This window comes from Ammospiza nelsoni, chromosome 6 (genome assembly GCF_027579445.1).
Source record: "Ammospiza nelsoni isolate bAmmNel1 chromosome 6, bAmmNel1.pri, whole genome shotgun sequence".
NCBI classification, from domain to species: domain Eukaryota; kingdom Metazoa; phylum Chordata; class Aves; order Passeriformes; family Passerellidae; genus Ammospiza; species Ammospiza nelsoni.
The window spans coordinates 56,052,919-56,073,087 of NC_080638.1; the positions used below are offsets into that span (position 1 = coordinate 56,052,919).

General features: G+C 39.9%; 1 protein-coding gene across 3 annotated transcripts; it reads left to right on the top strand.

Annotated features, from left to right (window-relative positions):
- The first annotated feature begins 188 nt into the window (after positions 1-188).
- Positions 189-18,257, top strand: LOC132074633 (inverted formin-2-like). 3 transcript variants are annotated; one of them, XM_059474564.1, is made up of 14 exons: positions 189-296; positions 1,229-1,356; positions 1,632-2,118; positions 3,497-3,639; positions 4,107-4,168; positions 5,539-5,641; positions 6,287-6,372; positions 7,420-7,520; positions 9,139-9,209; positions 9,309-9,416; positions 10,011-10,081; positions 11,805-11,934; positions 12,618-12,782; positions 17,212-18,257. In XM_059474564.1, exons 3-14 carry the CDS (start codon positions 1,641-1,643, stop codon positions 17,329-17,331), a joined length of 1,638 nt encoding a protein of 545 aa, XP_059330547.1. In that variant the 5' UTR covers positions 189-296; positions 1,229-1,356; positions 1,632-1,640; the 3' UTR covers positions 17,332-18,257. The 3 variants fall into 3 exon arrangements, with proteins under 3 accessions (XP_059330547.1, XP_059330549.1, XP_059330548.1); XM_059474566.1 differs by having other exon boundaries at positions 11,805-11,929; positions 12,623-12,782; XM_059474565.1 differs by having other exon boundaries at positions 11,805-11,925.
- The last annotated feature ends 1,912 nt before the right edge of the window (positions 18,258-20,169 follow it).

A 20,169-nucleotide genomic window follows, 5' to 3' on the forward strand; every position in this document is an offset into this window, starting at 1 on the left:
CAAATGTGGTTAATACTAATTTTCTATTACAGGCCTTTGACTTAGTTATTTTAACTGGTGCCATTTAGTATGTAAATCAAATGTTATTTACTGGCTGATTTAACATTTAATGTTTCTAATGTAAGCTATTCTTACTAAATTAAGACTGAAAAATATATCAAAATTTTATTGCTTTCTTTTGCCTTAGATGCATTGGTTCACAATTTTACTGGGGCTGTAGGAGCTGAGACTGTCATCACTATGAGCTGCTAGGTTTCAAAGATAAACTGTTCCAAATTATAGGAGATGCTTTACAGGTATGCTATGGACTAGAGATCCATCAATTGCAGGTTTTAATGCAGCTCCCTTAATGAGTTTTTTCTGTGTTGGTAACTGCCCCAAATTGCTGTGTCAGGAGGAAAATGGTTCATAAGTATTATGATAGATCATAATATATCATTATTCATGGGTATTAACCTAGCTCTTTGAGAACATAAATGTGGTGTATGTACCAAAAAAATATCTCATGCTGCACTGGAAATGAAAGTCCCCACCTAGTTAAAACTGCTGATGCTATTGATGTGTGTTTTACTCAATAATGTGATGACAGGGGGCTTTGTTTCTGCCTACATATAGTCCCTAAAAAATGCTGCACCTACTCACCTACTGTGTCATTTCTGCAGCACTGATATTTTGCTCACTGCTCCCCTTTTAGCACGTGCTGCTCCTGCCATTTTTGATGGTCAGTGCTGTAGAGGTTATAAAGAGAGAAATCACAGAGTAAATGTCCCAGGACACTGCTCATCCACAAGAAATGCAATTGTTTGCAAAGGTTTGCTCAGTCAAGCAAACAAAGCAAAGTCCTGAGCCAGCAAATGCTTTATTAAATTAGGTAGACACATTTTTATCATGTGTCTCCATGATAAAAACTGGGCATACATACAAGATAGGGACTTCTGCAGTCTTTTCCAAGAAGCTCTGAGAGAAACTGTAGAGTCTAAAGACAAATATAAAGATTTTCCCTTGAATAAAATTTGGTTTAAGGGCAAAACAGGAAAGGTAATCTTATTTACTGAAATGCTTGCAAGTCATTTCCATGTGTAGTCACAAGTGCCTAAGCAGCTCAACCTGAATCTTCCTCCTCCTCAGCTGCAACTTGTTTGCTCTATTAGGCTGTTCTGAGAGCTTCTCTTTAAATGCCCTGCATCCTCCTGCACTCAAGGTGAATTGTGGCAATGTGGTTTTGCAGGGTTGGCTGTGTCCCTGCTGTTTGAGATGTCCCCTCTATAGAACAACTGTACTAAGTTCTCCAGGAGGCATCTCTTCAGCCCTTCGTTCATCCACCAAACAGCTGTCAGCAGGGGGAAAAACAACCAGGTAAGGGTTTACTATGCTGATAGCATTTGCTCTGTTTTTATGTGTTATAACAAGAATGTGGAAGGATCAAGAGAAGTCAAAAATGAGCCTTATGGCCAGAAGGACTGTCTTGCTCCTGAAACTGCTACAAACTGCCACTTGCAAAGCAGTTAGAAATATTCCTGTTGCTTACCTTAATGTGAAAGCTGCTGTTATTTCTGTCTCTGTAGGAATTACAAATAAAGAGCAGTCATGAGGAGCTTTGCTAATCCATGCACCTCCTTGTTGTCTTGCAGAGCAGGAAAATGGGACCGGGGCAAACCATGGAGAGCCTGCTATCAAGCATGCACTGCTCAAACCACCCCAAAACAGTGCCTAGAAGATCTGTTCCAAAGGTGAACAAGTGCACTCAGGTTAACATGGACTTGGAAGAGAAGAGGTCCAGTGCAGACCTGAGCCTTTCTAGGCAGTCAGAGCATTCTCCAGGGAGCACATCACCCACCCAGAAAGATTCCTCTTCCTCCCCACAACAGTCTGTCATGCCAGCTCTGCTGCCGCAGCTGCCCCCACCTCCACCCCTCCCTCCTGGGGGCAAGGTGCCTCTTCCCCCTGTTTCCACACCTGGCATGAGTGCCCCATCACTGCCATCTCCTCAGCCATGCAGCACTCCTGGGTGCAGCCATCCTGCCTGTGGCTGTGGGGAGCAGCCCCAGGCTAGGAAGACACCGACACTGAGGATGAAGGTGCTCCACTGGCAGAAGCTGCCCTGTGACGTGGTGAGACGTACGTGCTTGTTTGTACACTGGGCTGATGGGTTCGTGCACTTTGCAGCCAGAGGAAAGCACTGATGTTGGGGGCATTAACCTTCACTCATAAGTCAGGTCACACATGTGGTCCCATTGCTTGCTCTCAATCATAATCACAAAATGAATATGGAAAGGCAGTCCTCTGCCAATTAGTGGAGGAAATGGTAGTTTGGGAGAAGCTCTGTGCTGAGGTTCTGTGCCTGCTGAAGTTACCTTCTCTTAACCTCTCAATCTCTGTTATTTGTTGATGAGGTGTTGTGAGTCTGCACGGATTGAGGTTTGCAAAACACTCTGAGTGTGTGGAGTGGAAAGATCCTTTGTATGGTCACATTCTGTGGTTCTTCTTAATGAATTGCTGGTGCATCACCAGTGAGTGAACTCTCAGCTGAGAGCTGGTTTTACGTTGCTTTTTATGTTCTTGCACAGCCAAAAGGTGCATCAGCCAAGATCTAAGGCTGAAAACTCTTGTTGGTAGGGCTGAGGAATGTGTACCCTCAGGGTAGCCCCCAGTTTCATTACAGGCATGTAATTTGTGTGGTGTTTCACACACACACACACACAATAACCCTAAGAGTCTGTGGTTAGCATGTGGCAAAGGGGCTTGAAGGTCTTGTTTGACTTCCAGCAAAGAGGCTGGAAACACATCTCCAGTTTTGCTGCTGTTTTTAATATTCAGTTCACACAAGACAGATCTCAGTTGCTCTTCCTTGCTTATCTCCAGGACAAGGGGTCATAAGGGCAAGAACTTGCTGCTATGATAAAATATATAAACACAGATATAGAAAAACCTGAGCCATGGATCACTTTTCTTGTGCAGAGACACAAACTGAGATTGATCCCCAATGCATTCAGTGTCACTGTTGTAATCTCTCCTAAACCAAAAGGAGCTGAGATCCTGTCTTAAAGGTTCCCATGTTGTACAAAATCATGTTTGGAAGTTCTATTTGGTTTTTTTTGGATATGTCCCAATGGTTCTGGTAATAATGTTGAGCTTGGGAGTCTTTATCTCTTGCAAAAAGAGATGTTTACCTAATTGGATGCAGCATCCCCTGTTTTGGTACCACAGTCAATGGGTCAGCAACAGCAAAAACAATTTGGAGCAGCCCATTAAGTTCATCTGCTGCCTTCAGCTCAGTGAATTGAATGTGGCAGTAATCTTCCAGCTTTAATTAGGCTTCAAACCTTTGGGATGCTCTCTGTGGGAGCTGTCACTCTTAAATGGTTCACATTTGTCCAGGGCTAATGAGCATCATATTTCATTCATCCTCAAAAGTGTTTTCCCTTTTACAAATCACACTACCTTGAAACTGCTCCTCAACCTCTGTGGTCCATCTTGAGCTTTTATTCTCCTCCAGAAAGCCACTCCATATGGGCTGTGATGCCAAGCAGCAGCAAGGAGCTTGTGGAACCTGACTATGCAAGCTTGGAGCTCCTTTTCTCCGTCCCATCAAGAATCCCTATGGAGAAAACAGGGCCAAAAATAAAGAAAACAAAAGAGGTACTTGGCCACTTTTTGCAGAAAATGGCAAAGTTGTTGGAGGTCAAAAGCTTATTAATTCTTTGTTGTTGTCAATCATTTATGACAAGAAAGTTTGAAATATTTTGAGATCCACTGCCTGAGGCTGCCTTAATAAAACACAGGGGAGGTTTAGAATGAAACAAGTTGAAGTAACTCTGCTGAGGGATAGGTCTTCATCTGAGGCAGGGAGGACATGGTAATTTCAATATTAATTCTTATGAACTGGAATAAGCAACTCAATTTCCTTCTTTTGCCTTTGCCTCTTTCTAAAATATATCTAATAGCTGAATTGTTGTCATTGGGATTTGATCAATGAAGGTTATTGATTATATTATTACCAAAAAAGAATAAATCTCAACCAATAAAGAAACAAAACCTATAGAAAACCTGTTAAATCCAAAGTAAATGTCTTTCTAGCTGATTGATTTTTTTTTTTCTTTTTACAGATCACATTCATAGGTCCAAAGAAAAGCCTCCTTCTGAGTATATTTCTGAAGCAATTTAAATGGTAAGATTTGGAGAATAGCATCTGAACTACTGATTTGATGTGTCTATGTGTTTATTCAGATATTAAATGAAATTAATTTAGCAGAAATACTTTGCAAGTACTATCTTTCTTTAATGAGAAGTCAACTTTTTTCTATTTTTTTAAAATAATGATAGATGACAGTCTCTTTTCAGACAATTAATATAATTTTTCAAACTGGTATTAAATCTAGAATGGACTACAGATTCCTAAAGAGACAATATTCATAAATAACAGTACAGTTATGTAGAAACATGTTTTTCTTTGGTATTATTGTCATAAATATCAAATTCTGGCAGGAACTGTTAGTGAAGATTGTTGAATGGAAGTTCCAAGTCACTTCATTGCTTTTAAAGAAGCTCTTCCAGGGGTTCAGTTTCAAAATCATACATGGTTTTTATGTGCAGTTTTTCTATAAATAGGAAACTGTTTGAATAACAAAACAAATGGAAATTTACTAAGTCACAGCCCTCATGGAGGAGGAAAGGAATTTGTGCTAGTTTTTGGGAAAATATCTTTACTCTCAGATTCCCTGAAACTATGGCAGGATGATGATGGATGTTCTGCTCTCTCTCTGCCCTTGTGTCATGGCCCATGTTAAAAGGATTTCAAGAAGAAACTCGGCCAAGAAATCCCTTTTCATTAAGAACAAATCAGAGTCATTCAGAGGGATGCTTTTAATTACTATTATTCCTTTCCCATGACAAAGTGCTTCTCAGTGGGGGAGAATGGTGCACAGCCTAATGCAGATGCTATTTCCCCTCCCTGTATGGTTCCCTGGGCAGTGTTTGAGCTCTCCTGGGAGCAGCTGGGATCAAAGAGCTGAGTCCCTCTGCCCTTGTGAGGGATGAGGCTGCTCTGGAGCCGGGCGCTGCCTCTGTTAGCCCTGGTGGCTGAGGGAGCCCAGCTCTCCAGAGCCCAAACCTCAGCAACCTGGAAGCATTTCCAACACTTGCTGCCTGCCAAAGTTTCAGGCAAGGATTTGAGTTAAAACTTTCTGTGAGCCATTGGTTTTATCCTTGTCTTTGCTGCAAATGGTGGAGGAATTCAAATGTAAATACCTTCTCAGTGACAGTGGATACCCACAGTAAGAGCAAAGCTTTGGGGTTTGTTGTGTAAATATGAACAAAGGCCAAAAAGCACATCTAAATTATAAGGAATAGTGCTTTAGGCTTAAAAGAAACACATTTTCACATCTCCACTGTACTTTTGAGGACTAAGATCCAAATTATAATGGCAGGCAAGTATAGTAAGATTTACTTCAGTTCTCCTGGAGCGCCGCCAGAGAGATTGAGGTGTTTTTTGCCTTGTTACTCCCCCAGTGCTCCCCATCATTTCTCTCCTTCTTACAGCTCCAATGAAGAGATTGCTGCCATGATTCAGAAAGGGGACAGATCCAAGCTGGATGCTGAGATACTGAGACAGCTGCTTAAACTGCTGCCTGAAGACCAGGAGGTATCTATTAACGTGTCATTCTGGTGGAGTTCAGCTCAAAATATTTGCACTGCTAAAGCAAGAAGCTATGACTGGATCCCACACCCTTCTGCAGCCTCTAGGTCAATGAAATTCCAAGGCAGAGTGGTGGGAAGTCCATCCCAGCATCCTGGCCTCTTCACACTAAGGTTGAGCAAGGACATGTTGGGAGACTCAACACAGGTGCAGACAAAGTGCTGCTCTCTGTCCTGTTATTTTAATTAAGTGGACGAAGCACAGTAGGATTTGTAGACTTAGGTGAATAGAGAGCCTTTTAGAGCAAGTTTCAAAAAGGAGGAAGGGAAAGGACCCATCTTTTTAAAGGGTTTCTGGGTGCCTGTGCATTATAGCTCCCTGAATCTCTGCCTACAGGTCAGGAATTCATCCTAGGAGATGCTGTATAAAGGTAAAAGGCCTTCCAGTCAAAACAAAACCTACATGTTTGCCCTTGCAAACCAGTTCATATGTAGAATTTATTGTTCATCTGCTTCATTCCCATTGCCTGTGCACACGGCAAGTTCAGAAAATCTAGTTACATGCCTATAAGAAGAAACCAGAAATGTTTGATGGTTATTTTCCCTGTTAAATTAAATTGTGTGGTTATTTTGCTCTTTTATTCCCTGTTAGATAAATAGCCTGAAATCTTACAAAAAAGAAAAATCACAGCTGGCAAATGCAGATCAGTTTTACCTCCATCTTTTGGAAGTTCCCAGGTAAGCAAAATCCTCCTTATCTCTTTCCATGAGTGTGGTTCTTACAAGCCTTGTCCATAAAAATTAAGACCTCTGTTTCTTGTGCTAGAGGGATGTTCCTGACATCCAGTCTTCAGGACAAACCATCTGACTGCTATTTGTAGACCTTGCATGAGATTTTTTTTTTTTCCTTCTTAAAGGCCAGAGAGACTTTCAGACACCTTTGGCAAACCACAGTTAAAATAACCTTGGTATGAAAAAACCCTTGACTGCTGAGCAGCTATTCCTGTGTGGAGCTGCAGACTGAATCCTGTCACCAGGCTGCTGATTCACTCCACCCCTGGGCTACAGATCCCAGTTCACCCACTGGAGAGCCCACAGAGCCAAGAGTGAATCACAGCAGTGCCTGTGCTCTCACCACCTCCCCAGCTTTTACCAAGGCAAATGAGGTGCACACAGAGAACTCAGAGCTGCTCACAAAAAGATGGTGATATATTATAATTAATAGCAGTAGCCCTCCATAAATATGAACAGTTGCCATGACACAACCAGAGACACTTTTTTGAAAATGTGGTGGTGAAAATGGGGCTTTTCATTTTCTCAAACTTCTAGCTAGATTTAAAACTACTTTATAAAATGTTTTCCTTCCACAATATTAATCCGTGATGAAGCATAAATGTCATTAAATGACATCACTGCTAAAATATTTCAAATTTGTTTGTGAAGTTAAAAAGAACTGTGAAGTTAAAAATCCTGGCTAGTGTTGCCCAGGAATTGTAAAAAATTATGGTCTCATTATGCAAGGTAGTCACTGCCAGATGTCAGTCCAGCATTGCTCTCTGAAAGAGGAGATGATAATAGTTTCTAGGACATCTTTGGAAATATCTGTCTTTGATTTATTTATAATCCAGTTCTCATGTCAGAGCATTAAGGAGACCATAAGAATGTTGGTACTGTGCTTTGCCTAAAATGGATGATGCTCTTACTGAACACAAGTCAATTAATCAGGCCCATGGGGTTTGTTTTTCGTGGTGTTTGTTGTGGTTTTTTCCACTGATCTCTTTTTAGCTACCAGCTGAGGATTGAATGTATGCTGATTTGTGAGGAAACAAAAATTCTTCTGGAGTGTCTGTGGCCAAAAGCACAAGCCATCAGGACAGCCTGTGAAAGTAAGTACATCAGTGCTGCCTGGCTTCAGCCACTTTACTGGATTACCATCAGTGGCAGCCTATGCTATAATCTAATCAAAATTAACCTTTTAATTGCTGAATGTGTAGAAAACATCAAAATGATTCTTAAATTCCTGCTCCTAGAATACATTCTGAAAAATTGCAGTTTGTGCTGTTCTGCTCTGAAGGAGTAGTTCTGAAGAGAAACAAGGAAATTTCCTTCATCAGAAAAATCACAGAATAGTTTGGGTTGGAAATGGCCTTCAAGATGATCCCATTCCAACCTCCCTGCCATGGTCAGGAACACCTTGCACTAGACCAGCTTGCTCAGAGCCCTGCTCAATCTGGCCTTGAACACTTCCAGGGTTCACAGAATCATTTAGGTTGGAAAGGATCTCTAAGATCACTGGGTCCAACCTTTAACTCATCAACACCTTATCAACTAAACCTTAACTCTAAGTGCCAAGTTGTTTCTTGAACACCTTCAGGAATGGTGACTGCCTCCCTGGGCACTTCATTCCACTGCTTAACCACTCTTTCTGTGAATAATTCCTCCTGATGTCCAACCTGAACCTCACCTGGTGCAGCTTGAATTCTCTCCTCCTGGCAGTGGGAGAAGAGGCTGAACTCCCTCTGACAGCAACTTTTCAGCAGTAAGGTCTCTCCTGAGATGGAGGTGTCAGTCCCAGATCCTGGATAAGTTACATTTTTGTGTGCTGAGGAGATTTTTGTCCATAACAATGGATCAATTTCAGTTTTTCCTGTAGTGTGCACTGATGCTTAGCTCTGTGGTGGAGCAGGACACAGTGACATACCAGAATCTGATGTGGCTGCCAGAAAAAGGCATCCCAGATGATGTTCACCAAGATTTCAGGAGTCTCCTCCACCCAAAATTAGCCCTGATTTTAGTTTTGTCTCTTTATTGAAGATGCTCTTGCATTCCAGCTTCAGTTCAATGGTTTCAGAGAGTCATTGATCTCCTGTTAAACACTTAAACTGAAAAATTTTATGTTTACACACCTAACAGGGCTATACCTGGATGTCTGATGTCAGTGCTGTGGTTACTCTGTGTGGGGGTGCAATCAACAGCTCTCTGTAGTCCCACCCTGACATCTCTGCTCCCCCTCCATCCCATGGGGAGGGTCAGAGTTTCTGTTCTAATTCTGCCAAAAACTTTATTCTTACCCCAGATTCTCCTGAGAAAATGTGCATCTTTTCATTATCATTCTCACTAACAATGATGACAAGGCACAAAGCCCTTTTCTTAACTCGAATAATATGTGCTGGGAATGAGGACTATAGACTTTCACAAGTTTATACACTTTCTTGTATGTGGTTCTCCTTCATAAGGCAGCTGCAGGGTTGACACATCTATACTCCAAACTTAATGGAAAAACTAGTTTTCCATCTACTTGTAAAGAAAAAATCACGATAGAAAGTTACTCATTTGACTTTCATTCAGCTGATTTATTTCTGTACTGGTATTTTTCCAAATCCATAATAATGGCTTGACATAATCTTGGATGAAAATTTTGTTACCATCACTGTCAAACCTAATGAAAATTCTATTTCAGATAATTTAATTTAATTTATTGAAAATGTCTCTCTTATTTTTTAGCAATTCTTACTAGTCACCGACTGCCAGTGTTCTGCCAATTGATTCTTAAAGTTGGAAACTTTCTGAACTATGTAAGTAAAATGATTTCTTTACTTGTTTATTCTAAAGATAACAGAAAATAATGCAAGACTTGAAAACTGAAGGAAGGAATTTTTTTCTGTATCTTCCAGGGGCGTCACACTGGAGATGCTGGAGGTTTTAAAATTAGTGCCTTGCTCAAACTAACAGAAACAAAAGCAAACCAAAACAACATTACTCTGCTTCACCACATTTTGGAGGTACAAAAAAACTGAGATATTAATTTTGTGTGCATTATTCTCAAATATTAATTCCCCAGAAGCTGAGGGGCTTTTACCTCAGTAATACTCCACTATAGGTACCTGGAGGGTGAGGCTCTGTGCTGGGAATACCATTAAAACTTTTCCACAGCTCTCTGTGTAGATGAGATCAATCCATACACAGTCATATTTAGGGTGGAAACACTAAGTTTCCTTCCTCAAGTTCACTTGACAAGTCTGCTTGCTGGTTTCTTTCTCTTCTTCAACTGCTCCCTTGTGTTGACACATATCCCAAATGCATCTGTCAAATAAAATTTATTTTTGTGGTATGAAGACAAAATCTCAGGTCAGCCTGCACACTGTGGCAGCCCATGGGATGTCAGCCTGAGCATTTTAAATGAGTCTCTTCCTTTCTTTTTAACTCCCTGTGGATGCCAACATGAGAAAAAGAATGAACAAGACTAAATTTATCCCTACACTTAGAAGAACGAAAATGAAGTGTTAAGTTTTCAGTCCTGATGTTGTCCAGCTGAAAACCTTTCATGCTCTTTGACAGTCTGTATAAGATAATAATTTTTTTCTCTTCAATTTTAGGAGGTTGAAAAAAAACACAGAGATCTCCTGCAGCTTCCCAGAGATCTTGACTTTGTTTCCAAGGCAGTGGGGTAGGACATTATTGTTTGTTTTTGTCATGTATGGATTGCCAAGCTCTTTAAAGCCAGCAAGGAGCTGACTCATTTTATGGTGCTGTAATAAGGTCACAGGATTTCTCTGCTGTAGGAGAGAGTGGTTCCCTTCAACACCAAAGTGTTGAAATTTTCATAGTTCAGCCCGGTTAAGACTTTTAGGTGGGGCTCAGTGTGATTTTTCTTTCTGTGGATCCAGTACTACTTTAGAGGAAAACTGTGTAGATAGTGAAATTCCCTCATTTTCAAGGACCAGATTCTTCTTCTACATATTGCAATAAAAACATATCGTCCCTGAGGTTTCTCAGTCAGTTCAAGAAGTGTTTGGGCAATATTTTTGGGACACAAAATGTGACTCTTGGGTAAAGTCCTGTGCAGAGCCAGGAGTTGGACTTGTTAGTCTCCCTTCCAATTCAGCACATTCTGTCATTTTTAGGTGAAATCCCATCTGAAGGTACAAAGCTTATGTAAGAAGGGAATGATTGGTGTGGTTTAGTGGCAACTGGGGGGAACCTCAGGACTCTCAGAGTTGACTATCAGCATGTGTTTCTAATATATGAGGGTAGAAAGAAAAAACCTGTTTCTGGAGACTTTTGACTTTCTCCCATGTGTCAGAAAGCCTCATGGGTCTATCACCAGCTTTTTCCCTTTAACTCAAAGGAATCACATGGAGATATGTTCAGTTACACCAATCAGAATCCACATTTGTAGCACCAGGATCAACATTTTTAATCCTGTTATGAATTCAGAGGATTCACAGGAACCTTGTAGTGATTTAGATTTCATTGTAACTCAAAGGAGTAACTTTTAAATCTGCCAGTGGATTGACATTTATTATGTAGCTGCTACATAATTTTTGAAAGTATTTTAATTCCATAATTTAATTCCTGTGGGTTTTGTGAGTTAGCTTTGCAGAAGCTAAACTGAATGTTGTTTCAATCATTAATTTCTTTTTGGATTGTGTCATGACAGAAATACATTTCTTGACTGAAACTAGATCTTGCTGGCCAAGAATATAGATGTACTCTTTGTATAAAGTAATTGCCCTCTACTTCAGTCAAACTCTCAAACTTACAAAATTGATTTGCTAACCAACCTGTGGAGAACTGTGCATGGTGCAAATCCTGCAAGGGGCTCTCCTAATGCTGCTCACATCTGGATGCAGTGTGAAACACCAAGCCAGGTTTTGCTGATTCAGTAAATTTTGTCTGGCACAGAGAGTAGTTCAGAACTCCAGATGATGTTGGTTTGGCAGTGGTTGTGTTTGGATCTCCACACAAGCTAAAGTAACACTGAGAGGAGATACAATTTTGGACTATAAATAGACTGGAGAGAAAAGGCAAGGAGGGAAAAGAACCGGCTACATAAGGACAGTGTTGGCACAGGGGAGATGAGCTTGTGTTGCCTATGAATAAAAACAGGCTGGAATTTTCTTGGAGTTTTTTGAATGCTAGGACAGTGAGGTTCTTCCACAGTCCATCCAGGGAGGTAGTGAGGGCAAAAGCACAGAGTCTTTCTTAGATGAGGATTTGTGCACATGAAAAAAAGCATTTATACAGAAAAGAACTACCTGCAAAAGCTGGGCTGGACAATTAATTCCATGTTCATTTGCAGAGATGACAATGTTTATAATAACCTTTTAAGTTGATGCAAACAAAAGACTGACCCCTTCAATGTCCTGTCCCTTTTGTGGACCTTTCAGAATCCACTTTGATGCCATGCAGGCCGAGGCAGGTGCCAATTTGAAGAAACTGCTGGAAATAGAGAAACATTTATTTTTGTCGACGGATGATTTAAAAATACAGCATGGAAAATCTGTGCAAGTAGGTAATGTGAGTGTGACACATTTCCCATATTTCTTCCTAAGCACTCTCTTCTTAAAGGCTGTGTAATTCAGGTTACAACTGGACATAAAGCCCTGTGGGAAAGGGGTCATTACTACCCTCCCACTGTGCCCCAAAAGATAAGAGTATCCCAGATTTTCCTCAATTATTTTAATGTGGTACTGGGATATGGAAACAGCTGATGACCAGACAGATTTTTCTGTGGGTAAAAGAAAGGAAGGCCCTAAAAATGAAATGTAGGCTGCAACTATAAATGTGTACAGTGCAGCACAGAAATGTTTTGTCTCACTGTGCTTTGTGGGGGGAAAAAAGTGGACAGATTTGCAATATGCTTTTCCCTCCCCTCCACCAAAACTATATTTCCTACCATCTTAGATTTTCATATACTCAGAATGGGTCACTTAACTAAAGCTGTAATGTAGAAATCCTGGTGCTGCATGTCCCTTGCTCAGTCATCCCAGGTTGTGCCACATTTCCACATGATTGTATGATGAAATGAGGGAAAATGCAGATTATTCAATTCAGAAATAAATATCACGCATTGTGGACCAGTCTTTGTTGTCAGTTTTTTAAAAACTGACTGCTCTCTGTTAAGTGGCTGAAATCTTCTGGGCAGCTGAGAATATGCTACTTTTTAATATGCATAAATTATATTAAAAAATGTGTCTCAGGGCAGCCTCAATGCTTCAAAGGACCTGCAGAAGGAATTTGCCACCATTGAAAAGAAGAAGGAAGAACTTGCAGATTATCTTTGTGAAGACCGAAAAAAACTGTCTTTGGAAGATGTATTCAGCACAATGAAGACATTCAGAGAGATCTTCCTCAAGACCTTACAGGTAGTTTGCCCTTGTGGCTGTTTAGAATTAAGTTGAGAATTTTTTATTTATTAAATCAAGCAATAATTTCTATTTTTTTCTACTCTAAGCTGGGCAATGTAACCCTGGTTGCAGAAGTAAATGAAGGTAAATTTATGTGCTTGCAAACTGCAGCAGAAAATGAGGCTGTGGGCACATATAAAATTTGGGGCTTTTTTGGTTTTTTGTGGGGTTTAGGTTTGTTGGCTGGTTGCTAGTTGCTTGGTTTGTTTTTGTTTGGTTTTTTTTTTTTTTTTGGGGGGGGGAACAGGTTGGGATTTTTTGCTGTTGAGAACAGTTTAAGTAATTTCTCCCACTGACAATTATTAACCAAACCTCAGTGTAATAGGATCTCTGTGGCATGTGAAAGAATGAGCAACCTGACATGCTTTATAGACTTTGGTGATAGCCAAAAGGTAAATTTTCCAATAGGCAGAAGGTGTGTTTATGTGCTGGTATTTCATTGTACTAGTTAGCTCCCAAGAGTGTGTTTTGTGTTCCAAAAATCCCTTCCAAATCTCCCAATGGATTCTATTTCTTAACTTATAGGACTTTACTCCTTGCAATGAGGAGTAAGAGAGCAGCAACTTCACCATAAAAATTTTCTAGAGCACCTTCCAATTTGTAAACTCTCTAGTAAAGCTCTATTTCATTTCCCTTACCACACACTTCACACCTGGACTAAAGTCCTTCCTTTAGGGTTTTCTTAATGCCAGTGGCTTCACATTCATACACATTTAACAGCAAGAATCACCAGATCCTGTGCTGACTCCAGGAGAGCCCCAGCCTGGATAAACCTTCTGTAGAGAGAGCCATATGCATTGCAAGAAGAACTGCAAGAACACAGACAGCTCTGCTGCCAAGAGAGAGCTTCAGGGCAGATCATGGATCCAGATGAAAACAATCAAGTTTCTGAGGAAGTTACAGAAGATGAAAGGCAAAAAATATATCCCCTACTGTTCCCACTACCTGCTTCTCCATCAAAGCACTGAGCTGAAATTTTCCAAGCAATGCAGCTACCTGGACTCTGAAAAGATGAGATACTGCCACAGAGAGTCTGGAAAATTAACTCTATGAAGCACAGATGTTTTGGCAATAGGCTTGATCCTTAAAGTTCCTACAATCTAGGTATGAAGAAAAGAATGAAGAGAGCCAAGAACATAATGGGTCAGCATCTGTGCAGAGCTATACTGGAACTTAACTGTGAAGGGAGTTTCAGCAATGGCAGTTCTTTCAAGAAACAGTCCCAGTAAAGGTTATGAGTGTCCTAGTACAGCTGCAGGAGACTCAAACTACATTTCTGGGTGCTTTTTTCTCACACCCAGGTCAGAGCAACTAGAAAGAAGCTTCTTTTTATATCCCAAAATGAAAACTCCTTTTCATCTTATTTTGAGTTCCATTTCTCAGCAGCACCTCACCTCAAAGGTACCACAGCTATCAGCCATGTTGTCTGCACCTCTCTTCCACTGCAGACCTAGAATTAATCTCCTCTTCTCTTGCTTGCTTTCTCACTATCACCTGAAAAAAGATACTATTTGTAGTATCTTTTTGTACTTGAAAACAGCCACATGCTGAAAAGCTAAAGGTTTTAATTTTTAAAGCATCTTTTTTTTCTGTGATTTTGATTTTTACACAAGAATTAGCCGCAGGCATCATCTCTTCCCAGTGCCATTTATTTTAAGCTTTACTGCTAAGGTGTAACTTTTATTTTGAGATGAGTCTTCTGTGTAAAGCAGGTCTCTTAGCACTGCCAAAATTGTTAGTGCTATCTTTCCATTCCCACATCAAATAAGAAGGGAAATAGTTTCGATAAATAGTGATTCTTGATGTCTCCTAAGCTTATCTACAGAGATTTGGGGTTTGTTACTTTGTTCAAACAAAATCTTTCTTCCTTCCATGAGGATTCTTTCTCATCCCTTATCCTTCAGATAACAAAAAATTGAGTTACACAAGTGGAATTACTTTAATAAGACTCTGCCATCTTTCTCTCCATCTACCTGGAGGAAAAAAGCCCAAATCAACAAAGCCTTTCCAAATACCCAAATGATATCCAAAACTGACACAGTGCAAGGAAGCAAGGGAACTGGCTTGTCACCCAGGGCTGATGACTGTTTCACCAGTTCTCAAAAAATAAAAGAAGCAGATGGCAGGAGGAAGGAGACAGGGAGAAAATAGCTCCTCAGCTCAAAGACAAAAAATCAGAAATGGAGTTTTGCTGAGAACTGAATGGCAAAATTGTGGGGAAAATAATCACTGCGTGATTATAGGGGATTGTGGGAAACATTTGATCTCCCTCAGCATTTGCAGCTGTTCATAGAAGGGAACTCCCAGCCAAGAGATGGTCTAATCTCAGGAAAAGGAGAAGAATGTTCCACAGAATCTGCTCTAGGAAGCATTCAGTTGATAGCAGAGGTTATACAGACAGGTCTGCACAGGGATAGCTCCTCTGTGTCCCTCGCCTAGGACAGCCACACTGGAGCAGCTGCTCCTCTGTAGGGTGCATGTGGTGTTGGAACAGGATGTGCTTTAGATACCGTGGGGATAAACAGTTGTCCTGGAGCATCTTTTAATTCAAAATTCAAGCAAGTATCTAACATCCCACAAAGTGCCAATCCAAAGTGACTCCCTCTTTCACCAAATCTCATCCCTGCAGCTGCCTTCACTAATCCAGGAAGGTGGAGAAGGGATTGTGAGTATTCATTCCTCTGCCCTACTACCACTGTACCTTTTGGGGCTTTCTTGTGTTGAAGAGACTTGAAGTGTGTTTACATTGAATTGTTATTTTGTTTGGGGGTTTTTTTACAGTTTTTCTGAAGAAAAATTTGGTTCAGGCTTGCACAATTGATCAATTTATTCCTAATGTGTTTTAGCTTGTTCTCACTACTGTGTGTGCTGTTCAATAAGCAGAACAACACATCTCTGAATTCGCCTCCTTTATTTCTTATGGCATATTACATAGAGACATTCTCCCAGGGCCCACAAATCTGCAAGTCTCCCAGCAGCCATAGTATCTCAAAGATGTTATGCTAAGACAGCAGGAATTCATCAGGCAAGCACATAGGAGCCCTATACTGATGGAATCTTCTAGCCTCTCATAAAACTTCACCCATTCTTTCAGAAGCACCCTCTATTTGGAGCTAATGGATCATTTTCTTTCTCTGTCAAGAGTTCACAGATTTTTTCCTTTTCAAACAGATTTTTTCCTATATTTCAAACAGATTAACTGTTAGTGCTCACAAGTTTTCTTTGTTTGATCCTAGATTTTTACTTACTATAAAGGCTGATTCTATAAACTTGTGCACATTTTCTTGGACTTGTTCAGCTCATCTTATGGAAATAGTGGCAGATGATCCATAGCAATCAAACAGATTTATCACTATTGTGGGAAATTGTATTTTCTGCTTCAAACTCTCTGCAAAGCAGACCACACATGTCTCATCAAAAATCACCAAATCATCAGCATCTTCCTGGATGTTATTAGGTTTTGTCATATGACACAGCAGCCTATTAAGTACTCATCTACCTGCAATGTGTAGATTAACTACTCACTGGTTGCAATCAAAAGCAGGCAAGCTTCCAGGTGGGATGGCAATGTTCTGGTGACAAATGCAGCTGTGGAACAAGAACTGCAGGAGCATTTAAGAAAATGGATTTTATCATCTTTATGTTATACTATAGTTATCTCAGTTGTTCAGAACTACCTTCTCCCACTGTTGTGCTAGTTATCAAAAGCCAGGAATACTCTTCCACTGAATAATCATCTTCTTTTGCTAGCAGTAATCATTCCAATCCTTTTTCTTCCTCCATTAATTTTATTATTCTGGTACCAGCAGCTCTGTGGAAACCAGAATCCTGCCTATCTACATAAATCCCAAAAGGATTTATGCCATTCTGGCAATTGTGTGAGTGGTACCAATCAACATCCAGCCTGGACTCTGGCCCTGAACTGCAGTGCAGAAATACTACTGGCAAATTTAATGAGAGCCTGAAGAGAAACTGTGAATTGCTGTTTAACACAGCTGAACAGCTCCTGAAAATTCTGGTAGAAATCCCTGAATACAAACAAGGTTGCTATGGGATAAATCTCTAGAATGCTAATTAAGTTAAACTAATGTTCTCTATTGTGGACAAAGGGACTAATTAAGAAGAATGTATTTCAGTCCATAGTTGAAAGTTGCAGTTCAAACTGATGAAATAGTTTGCTGGTAACATCATCACGTGGAGAAGGCCAAAGGGATTGACCATGAAGCTCTGTTCTGCTGTTTACCCCCAAACCCCAGCAGCTGAGAGTTTTAAGGGCACACAGGTCATGTTCAGAATACCTATTTGTTGCAAACTGAGAGTTTCCTAACAAGCTTTTCCTTCAGAAACTCTTGTTTATTGTTTTATTTGTCATTCTGTCTGAATGCAGGAAAATCAAGAAAGGAAGGAGCAAGCTGCAAAATCTGAGAAAAGGAAGAAATGGTTTAAAGGAGAAGATGCAAAGAGGCTAAAGGGAGAGTATGGAAAGTGTCATACATTTAGCAATTAATTTTTTTTATTAGCTAATCTTTTGTTAATTGGAAGGAATTTATCTGTTAGCTCTGGCAGATGTGATGCAATGAGAGTAACTTAAATGATGTAGTTATCAAGCAGATGAATAGTGAGACATCAATTACCAATTTTTGAGTGCAAGTGAATGCTTGGAAGAAATCCTGATAGGAATGTTAGAAAAAAATACCACTCCCAATGATCAAGTTTCTCCTACTTTGCTCAGAAGTGGAGGATATCCTGCTATTGTTCTGAATAGTTCTTGGGAGACTTTTAGGATTATAGAAAGCTGCAAACACTTTAACTCCATGCAGCACAGTAGGCAAATTGTGTGCAGTGTTATTGTTATCATAACATTTGCTTTCTTCTGATCAGAGATCTGATTCCTTGAAGGAGGTATGTCAGATCTTAAAGAAGTGTCTGTGCTGATTGATGCAGAAAAGCACTTGCTGTGCTGGGCCTCCTTGGGTGTGAAGCAGTGCTACCATTGGCATGTGTATATTTTAAATTCTTATTTTGGCTAATACTTGGCATCCACTTTTATTGAAAGTTTCTGCCAATAACATTTGGTTACAATTCTTGGTTCTTCAGAGCACCACTGCAAAGAAGCCATCAGAAGCCACTCCATCTGAGTGGAGTTCATGTAAATTTTGTGCTAGATGCTCAACCCTTGGAAGATTGTTGTTTATCTTGTATCTGGTGTCTAAATAGATGGCCTCCTTTTAGATCCTCTTTCACAGTTATTCACTTTTAGAAATAGATTAAGATATGTGAAGTCCATTGAAAACTGACCAAAACAAAGTTTTCAATATTGTCTTGTCAAGTTGTACCACAAATATGTTTTACATACTTTGCAATCATAACACACTTAATGTAAAGTTGCAAGTTAAAATAAAAAAAAAAAACCTTTTTGCTATAAATACAAAAGAGTAACGTAGTATATGATAAAAAATCAGGAAGCAACATTTATCAGCTGTAAGAATGAAAGGTGTGCTTCAGCCCTGTGAAGAAAAGGAGCACCAAACCAGAAGAACCTTCTGTATTTCCAGGAGATAGTTTGGGTGGAACTGTCATTATTTTTGTTCCTTTGTGATAACAAAGGTGAGGTGGATTTAATTCTTGGGGAGTATAAACTTGAACATAAAGAGCATTTAGAGTTATTTTTCAGTACTCATTTTAGAGAACTGTGCATAGCAGTGGTAACAAAGACAATCAGGAACTTTTAAAATCTATTTTAATCTCAGTCGGGGTATGGTGACAAAATAACAGAGGGTATCAGATCTGGCACGGCAGGATGCTGAAGCTCATCTTAACATTCTTCATTCTATGTAAAATGGGGGTTTGGGGTTTTTCTAATCATATAAGCAAGGTGAGGAATTATTTTCTGAAGAAGGGAATGAAAAGAGTAAATCTGGTGAAAGCCTATCAGCCTGTGCTTACAGGATTGTCAAGGCCTGGTTCCACAAAGAATGAAATAACCCTTTAACTTTGCAGGGATCTCCTTCAATGCCAGTGCCACACAGCACACACAGGGCAATCCTGTGCAGGGATCTTTAAAGGTCCCAGTCCTGCAGTCTCTGAATCTCTGACCTTCAGTGCAGTCACATGCTCTGTCAGTGTGAATATCTGGTTTGTCCAGTTGTCTGAGGATCATTTCTCTGCAGCTGACAGATCTGCCAGGGACAGCACACAGCAGCAATGTCCCTCAGGGCCAGCAATAATCTCGCTCTCTGGATTTCAAACAGGAGACTAAAGTCAGAAGCACCCATTGCTCATGTATTTAGAGATTACAAGTGAGGACTTGAGCTGCTGAGAACAAAGCTGAGTCAAAAACTGCTACCAAAATCCAAGTGGAGGATACTATTTGGACAACTGAGCAATATCTTACTTGATTCCATATATTGAAAACAGTTTTCATGTGAATAAGATTTAAAACAGCATTTCCAAAATAATTTGGTGACAGGCTCATGCTGATTCCAGGGACTCAGACATTCTAGGGTTGTTTTTTTTTTTTAACCTCATCTAGACATGTTTATATATGTATATATGTTGATTCCCCCCCCCCCCATGCTTCTTAGTGATTTAAGCAACTCCCCTGCTTTATTTCCTTCAGCTTCTGTTGCAGCAGCTTTCATTACTTGGCATTTAAATTCTTCTACACAATTCTATCAGATAATTGCAAGGACTATATTATATATGCTATTTTAAGAAAAATAACATGTTATTTCTCTTGCAGTAACATATATACAATATAGCAGGAGATTTCTTTAGCTACTTACCAAGTGGAAAAATTAGCTGCTTCTAATGGAATTTTGGGGATAGAGCTAATGACCAGAGTAAGCAACAGAAGAAGAACACTTAAGAACAAAATATGGGAATATTAATTTAAATACCTGGTGAGAATTTACATATGCCACTATAATACTGTAACTGCAGCAGAAAATGAAATGTTGTTAAAAGATAAAGAGGAGGTAAATTTTTGATGAACGGTACAGAAGTTCTACAACATAACTGCTATCATTACACATAGAAAGCAACTGCAAAAGCAGATTCCTAACTCAATTCCATATATTCATATATGCAGGGTCAAATACAAGAGCTTTCCTCTAGCAAAATTCTTATTGTCTGCTTTTACACAGGACTTAGTTGTTTGGCTGTAAGTAACAAGCTGATACATGATAAAATGTCACCAACACAAATTGCTCTTGCAATAGTAAAAGCATCTAGTCTCCAAGAGCTGGGGTAATCAGCTGATATTGTGCTGCTAAAGTCTTACTGGGTCACTGTTCTATTGTTTGCTTTGGCTTTTATAAAGCATGTAATAATGATTTAGAAACTG